Raw genomic sequence first — 17904 nt, 5'->3', positions numbered from 1 at the left:
TAGATCTCTGATCGCAACCTTAAGTACTTACTCAGGTGTCATTGACGTAGTTTGTGGAATTTTAAATACTCTGTGGTAAAACCACGTTTTTAACTCTTGTGTTTTAGTGATTGCTTTTTAATCACGGTTGGAGGTGTACACTCAAGTGTATGTCTCTTGCCCTGTGAAAATAAAGCTGTTCATAATGCAAAAGAAGCTTTGACCACTTCTACGCACGCTATTCTTGGAGCCACTATGCCTGTGTCTTCCTCGGACAAGTCAGTTAAAAATCACTGAATTATCCAGCCAACGGATTTGTATCAGCGGCGCAACTTGGAATTTTTGAGGTTTACTAATGAATGCCAGACTCCAAACAAGCGATGACAAAAAAATTCCAAAGAGTGACTAAGCATTGAATTCTGAATCTTTGGATTTGTGATTATCCATTTATCACCTACCCACCATTCTAAATTCTGTTACTGCTTACCCATCCTTTAAAATTACAGTTGCTCTCGGCAACTAGGCCCTCAATCGGCGTAGTCAGGAGGATTTTGATGCCATTATTTGCTTCATAATTTTTCTCTGCTGCACATAAACTCCTGTCCATAAGGCTTGTGGCGCCATAGGTGGCAATGGCGAGCCCATCGGTACCAACTGAGCACAGTATCATCCTTCGGCAACGGCGTCATTGAATGCGGTGTGGATGTGCGATGTGTCAGCACACCGCTATCACTGCCGTTGTCAGCAATCGCGTACTGGATCCGCCATTGGTCGGTTTAGTAGCTCCTCATTTTGCATCACGGCTCTGGGTTCCTCTGCTCCAGTCCTTCCACCATGGAAAGACCTTCGGCAGTACCGTGAATCGAAACCTATTCCTCCGTGTCGCAGTCAGCCGCGCTGACCACTCAGCTACGGAGGCTCCAGTGAAACTCTATGGCTCTGAAGAAGTGTTCAGTTCTGTGGAAACAAAACGTCTATGCTCTTGAAATGGTGCAATAGTTTAAAATGAAAACACACCTGCTCTTGTGAGAAATAATGTTAAATTATTGTCTCCTGATATTAGTAATGGCCGGCCGTTGTGACCGAGCACTTGTAAGCACTTCAGGGCGGAACCGCGCTGCTGCTTTGGTCGCAGGTTCAAGTTCCTGCCTCGGGCATGGATGTGTGTGATGTCCCTAGGTTAGTTAGGTTTAAGTAGTTCTAAGTCTAGGGGACTGATGACCTCAGATGTTAGGACCCATAGTGGTTAGAGTCATTTGAACCATATTAGTAATGAAGGTGAGAAATCAGCATTAGATGGTTCAAATGGCTCTGAGCACTATGGGACTTAACATCTCAGGTCATCAGTCGCCTAGACGTAAAACTACTTTAACCTAACTAACCTAAGGACATCACACACATCCATGCCCGAGGCCGTATTCGAACTTGCTACCATAGCAGCAGCGCGGTTCCGGACAGCATTAGAATTGAAGTTATAAGCTCTTAAATAAAATAAAAATTAATCGAACATAACACCCCATATTAAAATTCTTCTATCTTGAAAATTAAAAGTCAAAAATAGTTTTAAACATGGCTAGTGCTGTATGCGGTTTCAGTCTTTCTCGCCGTATTCTGAAACGTCCCCTTTAAAAAATTAATGAATTACTGTGCTGATAAACCTCTTACGTCGTTTGATTTTGAAACAGCTGAGCAAAACTGAACGTACTTAGACATTACTATCTCTACTTAATCTGATCAGCACTAAACTGACACACAATATTTGTAGCGCAACGCAATCTGACTTTCAATAACCTCTACAAAAGAATGGCCCTGACTAACAATAACCTATACCTTTCATGAATCACTTACCCCACAAAAGTCTTCGTTACTCGAACTACTGCAATGCAGCGAGCGCCACTACTGACAGCTAAATAAAAGATTAAAACTACTGGAGGCACTAACTACTGATAGGCATAGTTAGCAAATGCAGTTCATGGTATCCAGTATTACAAATTTACTCTTTCTGGCGGACACACGTCCAGATCGTCCGCTCTTAAGATTCTGCCATCTCTCTCCACACATCCACCACTGCTGGCGGCTCACCTCGAACTGCGCAACTCTACAATAGCGAATATTCCAACAATGCTAACCAGCCACAGACTGCACACAGCACAGTCAGTGATTTTCATACAGAGAACTACGTGGCGTTATCAACATAAAAACCTAAACAGCCTGCTTACAATTCCACTGATGAATTGTTTTCGGGTTATCAGCCGAGTGGTGGCGTCGTCTTGTCGCAACGTTTCAATGCGTGATGGGTACGAAAGTCACTGAAACGTTACGACAAGACGACGCCACCAGTCTGCTGATAACCCGAGAAGTATTCATCAATGGCTACTGCTTCAGCAAACTTAATAGAACTGACAAATAGAAGCCAGTGAGTTTTTCTGGTATTCTCAAAAAGAAACCGGTCTTCACTTCGTGTTCCTCTATAAAGCAAAGATCCTATTATACAAGACTACAGGGAGTTGTAAATTTTCCTCCTATCTATGTAATTATGTAGTTCTCAATTCGTTCAAGCAATCAATCATTCGTAATAGGAAACACAGTCACAACTGAGTCACTCAAAATGATTCAGAAATTTAACTTGTTAGAATGAATTCAGGCGATGATTCTTCTTCTCTACAGGCTCGTGCTTTGCGGCAGTCTGCTAATCTGTACAAATAAAATGCCTCGTATTTTTGGGAGCGTTGTATAATCAGTCGAGAAACGTCAGATCAAGCGGATATTTGGCTTTGATGAAGTTGAACCTTCCGAAGAAGTAATGGAGCTCTTGGATGATTAAATGCAGGTTCGTATCCAGTCTTTCGGAAGTTCCCTTCTGATTAACAACTACGCAATATATCGATGAATATCATTAATTCTCAAATGTCAAATAATGTAAATTGCTACACACCTTTTGTATGAAGGAACAATATATATATTTTTCCCTTTTAATCGTACAGTTTCGTATCAGTTATGTTTTGTCATAAATCTCAATATTCAGATTACAATTCTGCTCAGGCTAATCGGCACGAAGACAATCTCGGAAGCGATTTTTTTTTTAACAACCACCAGAGAGAGTACTACAAAGAATAATTATGCGCTCATGGCACAGCTATTGTATGAAACTACTTTGCGCATGGATTCTGCGAGTATGAAAGTCATTCAAGGGTAGAATTGTATCAGAATAATTCGTCGAATATAAAGAGATATTACAGAGTAAAAAAATGTTTAATATGTGATATTTCATAAATAAAATATATAATAAAGCAACATGATGGCAGATTGAAGACTTGATTCGTCTGCACTAAATATTATGTGTTCTAAACGAAACGAAGTTTGGAAACAAGTACAGTTGCAGTCGGGAACGTAGTTTGTCACATATTGCAAATAGAAAACGATAAAAACAGCAGTAAGTTTGTATGGCATCCTTCTGTTTTGTCCTCGTTTTTTTACTCCAGACCATTACGAGAGTAAGAGCAGTCCACATTCGACGACTGCCTCGCCGCACTCGCCACGGTCCGGTCAGCTCCGGTCACGCCGCTCGCCAGCTGCAGGCTGCTCCCACTGCGGCGCCGCTGGCGCGTTCCGCCTAAGGGCGGACGACGGTGCTCCAGAAGAGGAGCGCCCTGGAGGGCAGGTGCTGGATGGCGAACAGGAAGGGCCGGTCGGCGCGGACCGTGGGGTGCGTGGTGCGCGTCACCCAGGCAACGGTCGCCGCCACCGCCTCGGTGCCCGTCTCCGTCACCTCCACGCGCACCCGGTGCACCACCTCAGACACCGACAGCCGCCTCCGGTCCACCGCCGACAGCCTGCAGCAGGCAACACAGCCCGTAAGCGACCGGCACCACACTCGACGAGCTCTACCAAACTAAAGGCACTGGTGCTAGCATCAGGTATGTCTACTTTTCGTAAAAAAAAAAAAAAAAAAAAAAAAAAAGAACCGGAGCACTATCACACTGAAGTGCTAAGGTGGATAGCAATGTGCGGCTGTTTGCTGATGATGCTGTGGTGTACGGGAAGGTGTCGTCGTTGAGTGACTAGAAGAGGATACAAGATGACTTGGACAGGATTTGTGATTGGTGTTCAGAAGGGCAGCTAACTCTAAATATAGATAAATGTTAATTGATGCAGATGATTAGGAACAATAATGGTTCAAATGGCTCTGAGCACTTTGAGTCTCAACATCTAGAACTTAGAACTACTTAAACCTAACTAACCTAAGGACACCACACACATCCACGTCCGAGGCATTGCTCGAACCTGCGACCGTGGCAGTCGCGCGGGTCCGGACTGAAGCGCCTACAACCGCTCGGCCACACCGGCCGGCGGAAAAAGTATCTCGTAATGTTTCAATACCCGATTAGTAGTGTAGCGCTTGACACAGTCACGTCGATTAAATATTTGGGCGGAACATCGCAGAGCGATATTAAGTGGGACAAGCATATAATGGCAGTTGTAGGGAAGAATTTTGGGAAGATGTGGTTCATCTGTAAAGGAGACCGTTTATAAAACACAAATACGACCTATTCTTGAGTACTGCTCGAGCGTTTGGGATCCCTATCAGGGCCGATTGATGGAGGACATAGAAGCAATTCGGAGGCGGGCTGCTAGATTTGTTACTGGTAGATTTGATCATCATGCGAGTGTTACTGAATTGCTTCAGGAACTCGGGTGGGAGTCTATAGAGGAAAGGAGGCGTTCTTTTCGTGAATCGCTACTGAGGAAATTTAGAGAACCAGCATTTGAGGCTGACTGCAGTACAATTTCACTGCCGCCAACCTACATTTCGCGGAAAGACCACACAGATAAGGGAGATTAGGACTCGTACAGAGGCATAGAGGCAGTCATTTTTCCCTCGTTCTGTTTGGGAGTGGAACAGGGAGATAAGATGCTAGTTGTGGTACGAGGTACCTTCCGCCATGCACCGTATGGTGGATTGCGGAGTATGTATGTAGATGTAGATGCTAAAGAAACTGGTATAGGCATTTGTATTCAAATACAGGCCGATTACGGCGCTACGGTCGGCAACGCCTATATAGGACAGGAAGTGTCTGGCGCAGTTGTTAGATCGGTTACTCCTGCTACAACGGCAGGTTATCAAGATTTAACTGAGTTTGAACGTGGTGGTATAGTCGGCGCACGAGCGATAGGACACAGCATCTCTGAGGTAGCGATGAAGAGGGGATTTTCCCCTACGACCATTTCAACAGTGTATCGCCAAATGACAATGAGGCACTTACAGCAGTGAAGGAGTTCTGGTATTTGGGGAGCAAAATAACTGATGATGGTCGAAGTAGAGAAGATATAAAATGTAGACTGGCAATGGCAAAGAAAGCGTTTCTGAAGAAGAGAAATTTGTTAACATCGGGTATAGATTTAAGTGTCAGGAAGTCGTTTCTGAAAGTATTTGTATAGAGTGTAGCCATGTATGGAAGTGAAACATGGACGATAAATAGTTTGGACAAGAAGAGAATAGAAGCTTTCAAAATGTGGTGCTACAGAAGAATGCTGAAGATTAAATGGGTAGATCACATAACTAATGAGGAAGTATTGAAAAGGATTGGGGAGAAGAGAAGTTTGTGGCACAACTTGACCAGAAGAAGGAATCGGTTGGTAGGACATGTTCTGAGACATCGAGGGATCACAAAGTTAGTATTGGAGGGCATCGTGGAGAGTAAAATCGTAGAGGGAGACCAAGAGATGAATACACTAAGCAGATTCAGAAGGATGTAGGCTGCAGTAGGTACTGGGAGATGAAGAAGCTTGCACAGGATAGAGTAGCATGGAGAGCTGCATCAAACCAGTCTCAGGACTGAAGACCACAACAACAACAGCGGTATTAGTTTCATCTGATCGTTCCACATAAGATCGCTCCGTACGAACGCACGTACGTGTTTTATTGAAGTAACTACTTCCAGTGATTGTTCTGCAATCGTGGAATCACAATAATATGTCTTCCTCATTTCGCTACATTTTTCTAGCGTTGTGACTTCTCTGTACACAACAGAATCATCCGCGAAAAGCCTCATGGAACTTCCTACGCTATCCTGTAGGTCATGGGGCTACACCTGAAGCTACTTTGACGTCTGAAAGTTTCTCTCCATTTAAAACGACATGCTGTGTTTATTTTGCTAGAAACTCTTCAGTCCAACCACACGACTGGTCTGTTGCTCTCTAAACTTCTGTTTTGTTTACCAGACGGCACTAATAAAACATTGTTGGAATTACTGTTCTGCTAACTTATATTCGCCATCGATGAGTGCATTTCTATATCCTCTTCGTTGCTATACATTGTACTCACACAAACCAACCGTAGAAGTTTGCCAGAATGACCAGTATGCATTTTTCTTGTTTTTTGTCACATTCTTGGCGAAAACATGGCTCCCTAGAAATTACACAACGTATTTTTGTCTGATATAAATGAAGTCTCACAAAGTTCATCTCTTCAAGACTTAATTATTTTACGCATAAAAAGTTGTATTGATGCGACTTATAACTGTCAATAAAAAATCTAAAATAAAATACTTTGAAAAATGAACTGTACAGTGTTTCGGTTTTGTAAAATTATTTGTCAAAAAGTAAGAAATAAAATAGATTAAAGAAACATTTGACGCGCCTATAAATCGAAATCACGACAGCAGATAAGGTGACGGTTGAGATTTTAAACTTTAATTTTTAACTTAGAATCCTGGAATTATAGGAGAATACCAGAGGATATTAGTCTGCTGGGTTATATACACCGCGCAGTCTCATTTGATGTACATGATTTCGAGCATCACTGAAAGGCTACTCAAATGTTTCTGTAATCTGTTTTATTTCTTACATTTACGTAAATCATTTCACTAAACATGTGACCTTTCCTTCAATTTTTTCCCAATTATTTGTTGTCAACTCAAGTTGTTTTTTCAGGGTATCTGCAATACATACTATGACAGGAGAGTCAAAGTCAGTTTTGGCTGCCTTGTCAGTAACGTCATGTTTATATGAATTGTGCACTGTGGCATCTTTTTCAAACCGTCTTGAGGAGAGAAAGTCGATATGAGTATGTATGTGTTCGACTCCCATACTCTCACATGCTTTTTTAAAAACCCTACTTACACTCACTCAGTTGTTACGTAGTTTACAAAATTCAGCAAAAGTTATAGGAACATACTCAGTGGATGACTCAAATGTTTTGATGTGAGTGCTTCTCTGTGCGGAATCCAATAAGTCCACACTAAATTTTGAGCTTTCTTTCAATACGGGCCTGCAGTCTTCATAACAATCAGACATTGAACAACCACCATCAATACTTTATCCATTCCAAATTATTTTCAAACTTTGAGATGTTCAGTATCTCTAAAAAGCCTTGAATCATTGTACTTACAATGTTACTTTTACAAAAGAGAATTTCCTCCAAAGTGGAAGTACCATGTAAAGAGCTCATGTAACAAATCAAGTATACACCCTTATTTTTACTGTGGTATCATCGAACTGCAACCAAAATCTATTTCCTTTTAATTTTTTTATTTATTTTGTATTTAGATACTCAGCTATGTATTGAATCATGAACTGATATTTTACGCAAAGCCATAACGTGAATGCAAATTGCCACTCCGCTAGCTGATAATGATATTCATCAAATCTACAGCAGTCGGTGAATTTGTTTTTCTTGAGAGGTTGTGTGACTTTTTATAGTTCGAAACTATACATATGATGTTAGAAAAAAATTTAATATTGACAAATGCCTAGGGAAGATAAATGTTTGTTGTTTTGACTCACTTAACTTCCTACTAAAGAAATTGCGAACATTAACGATGAAGTTTAAACTACTGTCTTCAAGTGGTGTGTAAACATAGAAGTATACACTCTGCTGCTAAAATTTTGAGATACCAGACTCAGTGTGGTGTCTCTTCACCATCATCATTTGTTGATGTAATGCAAACATTGTTTAGAAATTTTTTATTTCTTCTAGCTTCTGTCACTGAGATGAGGTACATTTTCCTGTTTATACTTCTGTCCAACACATAAAAGTTCAAGGTAAACTTGTTCAATTTTAGAATGAGTGGAACAACAACATTTATAAATTAACATAGTCGCCACGATATTACACTGCGGAGCAACGAGAATGCTGACTAGACAGGGAAAACCTGCTCTCGCTCCTGCAGTGTATCCTGTAGTATCTGCCAACGACAAGCCCTTCCCTGTGCCAGAACCTCATAATGGAAGCTGTTGCGACAGTGACATTATCATTTCAACCACGAGCCTAGTAGCAAATTAACGGCATAAACGATTACAGAAAAAAACAGTTTATCACCGACGTGCTTTATATGATAACATTGTGCTTGATTTATACAACTGTTACCAGCACACAGCAATGGAAGTGTGACTGCTAGTTGGCTAAGACACGCTTAAATTCTTCAACTGGGGAAGAAGTAATACCTGTTACTGGAACACATTTGCATCATCTTCATTTAGCTGGTGACATACTTTTGCATTTAGTGAAAATATTTAATAGAACAAGGAACAAAATAAACCTGAAAATTAATTAAAATAAGACTAAAATAAATAATGGCCAAGACTCACAAAGAAAATATAAATTAACATACTAGCAGTAGTATCGGCTGATGAGTTCTTGTACAGGTAACTACTGTGAATGAATGGAAAGGAAGAGAAAATTGAGCTGAAATGGCCTAGTTGCACTTTTAAATAAACTAAGGAGAGTTACCAAAACTAAACTTTCTGTGATTATTAAACGGTAATTTTACACACAGTGTGTTAAAATTTTTTATTGCGGCAGTTTCTGTGTAAAGGCGTTTTGTAGAATGAAGGTTTAGCAGTAAGAAATTGATAGGTAACGGTTGAGAATCACGGGGAAAACAGGAAAAGGAATAAATAGGTCAGACAATAGACTGAAGTGATACAAATAATTATGACCGTAATGCTACTGGTGATGTACAGGGCAGATAGATGAAGTATGTTCATGGAAGAGACAGTGTAATGGAAGGACGATAGATGACTACAAAACAGGTAGGAGCAAAATGCATGCTTGTATCTGAAGACCATAATGGCGGAAACAATGTAGAGACGATCTTTATCCAGTAGTGGATGTTCAGTGGTCCTTGATGATAATGATAATGATGATGATTAGTGATGTACTTGATTTCCTATGGAAGCACAGATACAACGGAGAAGCAACTGTTGAAATACAATCGAGATAAACAACTGGATGGAATAGGTGTGGCAAAATATCTCAGTCAGCACAAGCACTGGAACTAAGGTACGTCAACTCCTTCAGGTAGCTAGGGAAGACTTCGTTGGCTTTAATGGGATGTTAATTTAAACGGCAGCCAGCCACAAGTGCGGTTTTAAATATTTTATTTAAATTAGTCCGTTACCGGTTTCTTATTTATTACAAAACCATCTTCAGAGGGCTCCCTCAGATTTCCTTCTTTTCCTGCTGGGGCTTCATTTCGCACTCGTTACTGGTGTGGCGTAGCGGTGTGTATTTCTTTGCACGGAATCATTTTGTATTTGTGTTAGGCATTTTATAATTAAACCTGTTTTCCCATGCACTATAAGAGTGCTGGTAGATTACTTGGAAAGTGCTTTAACACACCCTCAGCTTGTCCAAACATTTCCATATTCACATGATTGTGAAATTGGGCAACATTCTGTAAACGTTGAGTGTGTGTATCAGCGCAGCTTCCACAAAATGTAACAGCGTTCATATCGTTCACTTGCTGAAATATGTTAATTTTAAAATGGATAAAACAAATACAGGACGAATTTGTAGCAGGGAAATACACACCACTGCACAACACCGGTACCGAGTACGAAACGAGGCACCAGCAGGAAAGTAACGACCCTTGCAATAGCCATCTAGAAGTGGATTTGTAATAACTCTGAAAGCGATAATCGTCTGATTTAAATAAATTATTTAAAACCACTGTCGTAGCTGTTTTCTGTTTCAATTACAATCCTCATACTTATCCTATAGTCACGGTTCTCAGTATGTCATCTGGTGAAACAAGTGCTGTGTCACTGTGAGGGATACATATGGGAGCGAGTGTGCCGGGACTTACCCCAGTTCACTACCACCAGCACCTCGTCATTATAGCATAGCGTACGAAGTATTGCGCCATAATGTAAGAATGAAATTAAAAAATAAAATAACTTTTCCAAAGTCAATAAAATTCTTCTGGGTTTGTGATCGCCTTGTCAACTATAAAATTTTATAGTTGACAATGCTGTCCCAAAACCAGAAGAATTTTATTGACTGTGACAACGGCCGCGGAAGCCTAAGAGTACAATTTTCCCAAGCTTTGTCATGTTATGGTTCTGTATGTTGTTGTGGTCTTCAGTCCTGAGACTGGTTTGATGCAGCTCTCCATGCTACTCTATCCTGTGCAAGCTTCTTCATCTCCCAGTACCTACTGCAACCTACATCCTTCTGAATCTGCTATGTGTACTCATCTCTCGGTCTCCCTCTACGATTTTTACCCTCCACACTGCCCTCCAATGCTAAATTTGTGATCCCTTGATGCCTCAAAACATGTCCTACCAACCGATCCCTTCTTCTAGTCAAGTTGTGCCACAAACTTCTCTTCTCCCCAATCCTATTCAATACCTCCTCATTAGTTACGTGATCTATCCACCTTATCTTCAGTATTCTTCTGTAGCACCACATTTCGAAAGCTTCTATTCTCTTCTTGTCCAAACTAGTTATCGTCCATGTTTCACTTCCATACATGGCTACACTCCAAACAAATACTTTCAGAAACGACTTCCTGATACATAAATCTATATTCGATGTTAACAAACTTCTCTTCTTCAGAAACGCTTTCCTTGCCATTGCCAGTCTACATTTTATATCCTCTCTACTTCGACCATCATCAGTTATTTTACTTCCTAAATAGCAAAACTCCTTTACTACTTTAAGTGTCTCATTTCCCAATCTAATTCCCTCAGCCTCACCCGATTTAATTGGACTACATTCCATTATCCTCGTTTTGCTTTTGTTGATGTTCATCTTATATCCTCCTTTCAAGACACTGTCCATTCCGTTCAACTGCTCTTCCAAGTCCTTTGCCGTCTCTGACAGAATTACAATGTCATCGGCGAACCTCAAAGTTTTTACGTCGTCTCCATGAATTTTAATACCTACTCCAAATTTTTCTTTTGTTTCCTTTACTGCTTGCTCAATATACAGATTGAATAACATCGGGGAGAGGCTACAACCCTGTCTCACTCCTTTCCCAACCACTGCTTCCCTTTCATGCCCCTCGACTCTTATTACTGCCATCTGGTTTCTGTACAAATTATAAATAGCCTTTCGCTCCCTGTATTTCACACCTGCCACCTTTAGAATTTGAAAAAGAGTATTCCAGTCAACATTGTCAAAAGCTTTCTCTAAGTCTACAAATGCTAGAAACGTAGGTTTGCCTTTTCTTAATCTTTCTTCTAAGATAAGTCGTAAGGTCAGTATTGCCTCACGTGTTCCAACATTTCGACGGAATCCAAACTGATCCTCCCCGAGGTCCGCATCTATCAGTTTTTCCATTCGTCTGTAAAGAATTCGCGTTAGTATTTTGCAGCTGTGACTTATTAAACTGATAGTTCGGTAATTTTCACATCTGTCAGCACCTGCTTTCTTTGGGATTGGAATTATTATATTCTTCTTGAAGTCTGAGGGTATTTCGCCTGTCTCATACATCTTGCTCACCAGCTGGTAGAGTTTTGTCATGACTGGCTCTCCCAAGGCCGTCAGTAGTTCTAATGGAATGTTGTCTACTCCGGGGGCCTTGTTCCGACTCAGGTCTTTCAGTGCTCTGTCAAACTCTTCACGCAATATCGTATCACCCATTTCGTCTTCATCTACATCCTCTTCCATTTCCATAATATTGTCCTCAAGTACATCACCCTTGTATAAACCTTCTATATACTCCTTCCACCTTTCTCCCTTCCCTTCTTTGCTTAGAACTGGGTTGCCATCTGAGCTCTTGATATTCATACACGTGGTTCTCTTCTCTCCAAAGGTCTCTTTAATTTTCCTGTAGGCAGTATCTATCTTACCCCTAGTGAGATAAGTCTCTACATCCTTACATTTATCCTCTAGCCATCCCTGTTTAGCCATTTTGCACTTCCTCTCGATCTCATTTTTGAGACGTTTGTATTCCTTTTTGCCTGCTTCATTTACTGCATTTTTATATTTTCTCCTTTCATCAATTAAATTCAATATTTCTTCTGTTACCCAAGGATTTCTATCAGCCCTCGTCTTTTTACCTACTTTATCCTCTGCTGCGTTCACTACTTCATCCCTCAGAGCTACCCATTCTTCTTCTACTGTATTTCTTTCCCCTATTCCTGTCAATTGTTCCCTTATGCTCTCCCTGAAACTCTTTATCCAGGTCCCATCTCCTTAATTTCCCACATTTTTGCAGTTTCTTCAGTTTTAATCTACAGGTCATAACCAATAGATTGTGGTCAGAGTCCACATCTGCCCCTGGAAATGTCTTACAATTTAAAACCTGGTTTCTAAATCTCTGTCTTACCATTATATAATCTATCTGATACCTTTTAGTATCTCCAGGGTTCTTCCACGTATACAACCTTCTTTCATGATTCTTAAACCAAGTGTTACCTATGACTAAGTTGTGCTCTGTACAAAATTCTACTAGGCGGCTTCCTCTTTCATTTCTTAGCCCCAATCCATATTCACCTACTATGTTTCCTTCTCTCCCTTTTCCTACACTAGAATTCCAGTCACCCATTACTATTAAATTTTCGTCTCCCTTCACTATCTGAATAATTTCTTTTATTTCATCGTACATTTCTTCAATTTCTTCGTCATCTGCAGAGCTAGTTGGCATATAAACTTGTACTACTGTAGTAGGTGTGGGCTTCGTATCTATCTTGGCCACAATAATGCGTTCACTATGCTGTTTGTAGTAGCTTACCCGCATTCCTATTTTCCTATTCATTATTAAACCTACTCCTGCATTACCCCTATTTGATTTTGTGTTTATAACCCTGTAATCACCTGACCAGAAGTCTTGTTCCTCCTGCCACCGAACTTCACTAATTCCCACTATATCTAACTTTAACCTATTCATTTCCCTTTTTAAATTTTCTAGCCTACCTGCCCGATTAAGGGATCTGACATTCCACGCTCCGATCCGTAGAACGCCAGTTTTCTTTCTCCTGATAACGACATCCTCCTGAGTAGTCCCCGCCCGGAGATCCGAATGGGGGACTATTTTACCTCCGGAATATTTTACCCAAGAGGATGCCATCATCATTTAATCATACAGTAAAGCTGCATGTCCTCGGGAAAAATTACGGCTGTAGTTTCCCCTTGCTTTCAGCCGTTCGCAGTACCAGCACAGCAACGCCGTTTTGGTTAATGTTGCAAGGCCAGATCAGTCAATCATCCAGACTGTTGCCCCTGCAACTACTGAAAAGGCTGCTGCCCCTCTTCAGGAACCACACGTTTGTCTGGCCTCTCAACAGATACCCCTCCGTTGTGGTTGCACCTACGGTACGGCCATCTGTATCGCTGAGGCACGCAAGCCTCCCCACCAACGGCAAGGTCCATGGTTCATGGGGGGGTGGTTCTGTATATTAACGCTAAAATTGTTAAATCTCAGAATAATCAGATGAATACGTTTTGCTAAATATATTACTTAAAGAACAAAAGCGGCGCTAAATCAAGAAGCTATAACCCCAAAGATTATTCAGAATGTGCAAATGTGTGTCACAATCAAACATTGCAAGCCTCAACTTGATCGGTGCAATATTTTGGTCAAAATCGGCGTTTTTACGAAAATTTGAAGGCGCTAGATATTTGAGTCTCAAAGACGAAAATTCGTGTATAACCTCTGTTTGATATAAAAACATTAACTATGTCACTCCATTGAGCTACCTCTATTAGTTTTCAATTACTTACCAAAGACAGTAAAAGACCTTGGTATAATCTTGGATCACCTAAACTGGGAAGAACAAATAGTCACAGCTTGCCGGAAATCGCTCTCCTCCGTACATGCAATTCAAAAATTTAGAAAAATATTTCCAACCCATGTTAAACAAATATTAGTCCCAACACTAGTCTTGCCTACTCTTTACTACTGCGATGTAGTTCAACACGGCACAAATAGTGAAAATTCTAGATGCCTCGAGCTAGTGATGAATGCTTGCGTTAGATACGTGTGCACTATTCGGTTGTATGATCATATCAGTCCTTCATACTCCCAGCTAGGTAGGATACGCCCACATAAGGCACGCGATCTCCACACGATGTGCTTACTTCTCCGATTTCTTAGCCATTGGTGCCCCCAATACTTATCTTCTCACATTAAACACCTGTCATCATTCCACAATCACAACACCAGATCGGATACGTCTATCATCTTCGCTGCACCTTTACATAACACAAAATCTTTCTCCGTGTCATTCTCCATCTCAACCATACGATTATGGAACGCGCTCCCTTGTGATCTGCGTCTTATCCAGAACTACTCAACATTCAAGGGGGAACTCAAAACTTACATATTAGGGACGGTATAGCCACCATTGTTGTTCCCCTCCCATCTTTTTCTTTCTCCTCTCCATCACAGCTTCGAATTTTACCATTCTATTTCTCTTCCTCTAACCTATCTACCTCTTAAATATCTCTTTCACCCCATTCTCTCGTCTTATGTCTCTGCTCGATGAGAATAACTCACAAGCTGCAAGAACATAACGAGAAAATTCCGAACTAACAATGGGACTGACATTCACAAAAGAAAAGTATGTTTACTTTCATATACATAGTCATTATTATTATTATTATTATTATTATTATTATTATTCTTGATTGTTGTAATTATTTTTTATTGTTATAATTATCATTGTACTACTGTTATAATATCTATTTTTTTCTTTTACGTCAATACTGCATAATACGTTATATGTCCTTAATGTTATGTAGAAACTGTAACTCGTTCAATCTGAGTACGCCTCGTTAGGTGTAAGAGAGGCCTGAAGGCCCTAATCTTTCCAGGTAAAATAAATGCATAAATAAATAAATAAATAAATAAATAAAATTCATGGTGAAGAAGTAAAAACTTTGAGGTTCCCCGATGACATTGTAATTCTGTCAGAGGTAGCAAAGGACCTGGAAGAGCAGTTGAACGGAATGGACCGTGTCTTGAAAGGGGGTTATAAGATGAACATCAACAAAAGCAAAACGAGGATAATGGAATGTAGTCAAATTAAATCGGGTGATGCTGAGGGAATTAGTTTAGGAAAGGAGACACTTAAAGTAGTAAAGGAGTTTTGCTATTTAGAAAGTAAAATGACTGATGATGGTCGAAGTAGAGAGGATATAAAATGTAGACTGGCAATGGCAAGGAAAGCGTTTCTGAAGAAGAGAATATAGATTTATGTATCAGGAAGTCGTTTCTGAAAGTATTTGTAAGGAGTGTAGCCATGTATGGAAGTGAAACACGGACGATAACTAGTTTGGACAAGAAGAGAATAGAAGCTTTTGAAATGTGGTGCTACAGAAGAATGATGAAGATAAGGTGGATAGATCACGTAACTAATGAGGAGGTATTGAAGAGAAGAGACGTTTGTGGCACAACTTGACTAGAAGAAGGGATCGGTTGGTAGGACATGTCCTGAGGCATCAAGGGATCACAAATTTAGCATTGGAGGGCAGCGTGGAGGGTAAAAATTATAGAGGGAGACCAAGAGATGAATACACTAAGCAGATTCAGAAGGATGTAGGTTGCAGTAGGTACTGGGAGATGAAGAAGCTTGCACAGGACAGAGCAGCATGGAGAGCTGCATCAAACCAGTCTCAGGACTGAAGACAACAACAACAACAATCTACGTTTCGGGAGAAACACGAAATGAAAGATTAGAAATTTTGTACTCAATTAATATGTTCTGAAACTTAGGTGAACAGGTATCACTGCCAAGCCCGTGCTAGTCTTAATACACTCACTCACAATCCTTTTCACTCACGTTAACAAGTTTATGGCGTTGCATTTCCCGGAAACGTAATAGCTACAAAATACTATTTGTTTTTAATTGACAGTGCTCGCCAAATATTAAGTCTGTCGGTACCAAATGCAGTCACAATTTTTAGCCACCGACCTGCTGAATACGCCACGCGGAATATATGCCATTCCTCGTCACAAAATTCACTTAAAAATTCCGATATTTCTACACACACATCGGAATAATTATGCCGACTTTCCAACACTTTTGATGTACAAAACACTGCTAAATCCGACAACTTATCGTTTCCATCGGAACTACTGCTACACACGTCCGAACTGTTTCATGGCTAGGCTCCCACTCTTCTCTAGAATACTCTAAGTCTACTCTACCAGCAGAGAAAGGCGCGTGAAGAATATTGCTTTACCATTGGTCAGTTTACTCAACAACAAATAGCAAAACAACACTCTCCCGTGTCAGTCTACGCTTTTCATCCATAACCAATCGCAAAATAGTGAACCTCACGACTGCACTTTTTACCGACGTAATTATCTAATATGCTGAAGTTTTGTTTATGCATAAAGTTATTTACTATTGTTATTTATACCCGAATTAACTTTCCCTTTACCATAAACTTACTTTAGAAATCTATTCTACAGAAATCCCCTTTATCCACATCCATACTTCTTCGAAATGTTCCCACACTAAATCCTACTACACAACTCGTTAAACAATTATCTTCATATTAACCTTAAACCAAACCACACTCACGCATCAGTCATACAGCTAAAACACATTTATAAAATTTTAAAAACACAAAAATACATAATAACACTTTATGAAAATAGTAGAACAGTTTATGAAAAACATTCTATTACTTTAGTGCACTCTAGTGGGCACAATAGAAACTAAATCACAGTCCCCCTATCCAGTACAGTCCTCTATCGGCTGATACATAAGCTACGTGTGCGTCCAGTCTCGCGTCACCATCTGTCACTATCCAGCTCTGAGCCACATCTCCCACATAACCGTCTCCAAGGCAGGATCGTTATACGGCGCTACGCCTCAATAGGCTGACTGCTAAACGACAATACTGACTTGAGGTAGCATGCATGTGGTCAGCCTGCAAACGGATCATACAAAATCTCACCTAGAGGAAGAGAACTACACAGCCTCCGTAACCACTCCAGTTAAAATATCTCGTCTGCAATGAATAAATAAAGAAATGAGCTCCGTATTCTTGGTCCATCGAGTCATGTGATGTCACCCCCAAAATCGCTGTCTCTGTGTGCTCGAAAACTTGACTCCTTTACTCAAGTCTGGCATCAGGAGAGTGAGTGCACAAGTTTACAAGTTTAACAGTGGACTTCCAGCATTCCACACATACAATCAAAATGTCCTTGTTCCTGGGTTCAAACACTGCCACCACTTAAATAGTGAATAAAAATCAGCGTGGGCAGCTGTCGACTTCCACATTACAAGTCACTCTCATTTCGCCAACGGCCTTGTCAAACGGGGCAGAGGACCAACAAGGGGTTCAGGGCACTCTCTTCCCCTTTCATTGGAGACTGCCGCTAAAGGAGGAGGAATCAACAGTGATGAATGGCATGAGGACGCAGAGGGCAATGGTGACGACTGCATTAAAAGCACATAATATGTTTGCACAGGACATGTGGCCTGAATCTCTGGGATGGGACTGCCAAGCAGGAGGTGACCAAGAGAAAAGGACTGAATAACCGACGCAAGGATGACGCCCTGCAAATCGAGGCATGAAATATCACAAGGTTGAATGTGGTACGGAAGCTAGAAAATATGAGAGGGGAGATCCAAAGGCTCACTCTAGATGCATTGGGGGTCAAGGAGGTAAATGAGAAGAAGACAAGAATTTACGGTCAGGTGAGTACAGGATAATATCGATAGCAGCAGAAAATGTAATGG

The 17904-nt window shown here is 40.7% G+C and overlaps 1 protein-coding gene across 1 annotated transcript in view; it reads right to left on the bottom strand.

Annotated features, from left to right (window-relative positions):
- Nucleotides 1-3212: 3212 nt before the first annotated feature.
- The window catches only part of LOC126335546 (leukocyte elastase inhibitor-like), a 214996-nt gene continuing 200304 nt past the window's right edge, over nucleotides 3213-17904 (bottom strand). The window contains exon 5 of the mRNA XM_049998934.1: nucleotides 3213-3812. Within this exon, the coding sequence (XP_049854891.1) occupies nucleotides 3593-3812 (220 nt within the window). The 3' untranslated portion in view covers nucleotides 3213-3592. The remainder of the gene's footprint in view (nucleotides 3813-17904) is intronic.

Source organism: Schistocerca gregaria, chromosome 2, assembly GCF_023897955.1.
Source record: "Schistocerca gregaria isolate iqSchGreg1 chromosome 2, iqSchGreg1.2, whole genome shotgun sequence".
NCBI classification, from domain to species: Eukaryota; Metazoa; Arthropoda; class Insecta; order Orthoptera; family Acrididae; genus Schistocerca; species Schistocerca gregaria.
Note: the sequence above shows the minus strand (reverse complement) of the source record. Positions and strands in the feature narration are given on the sequence as shown.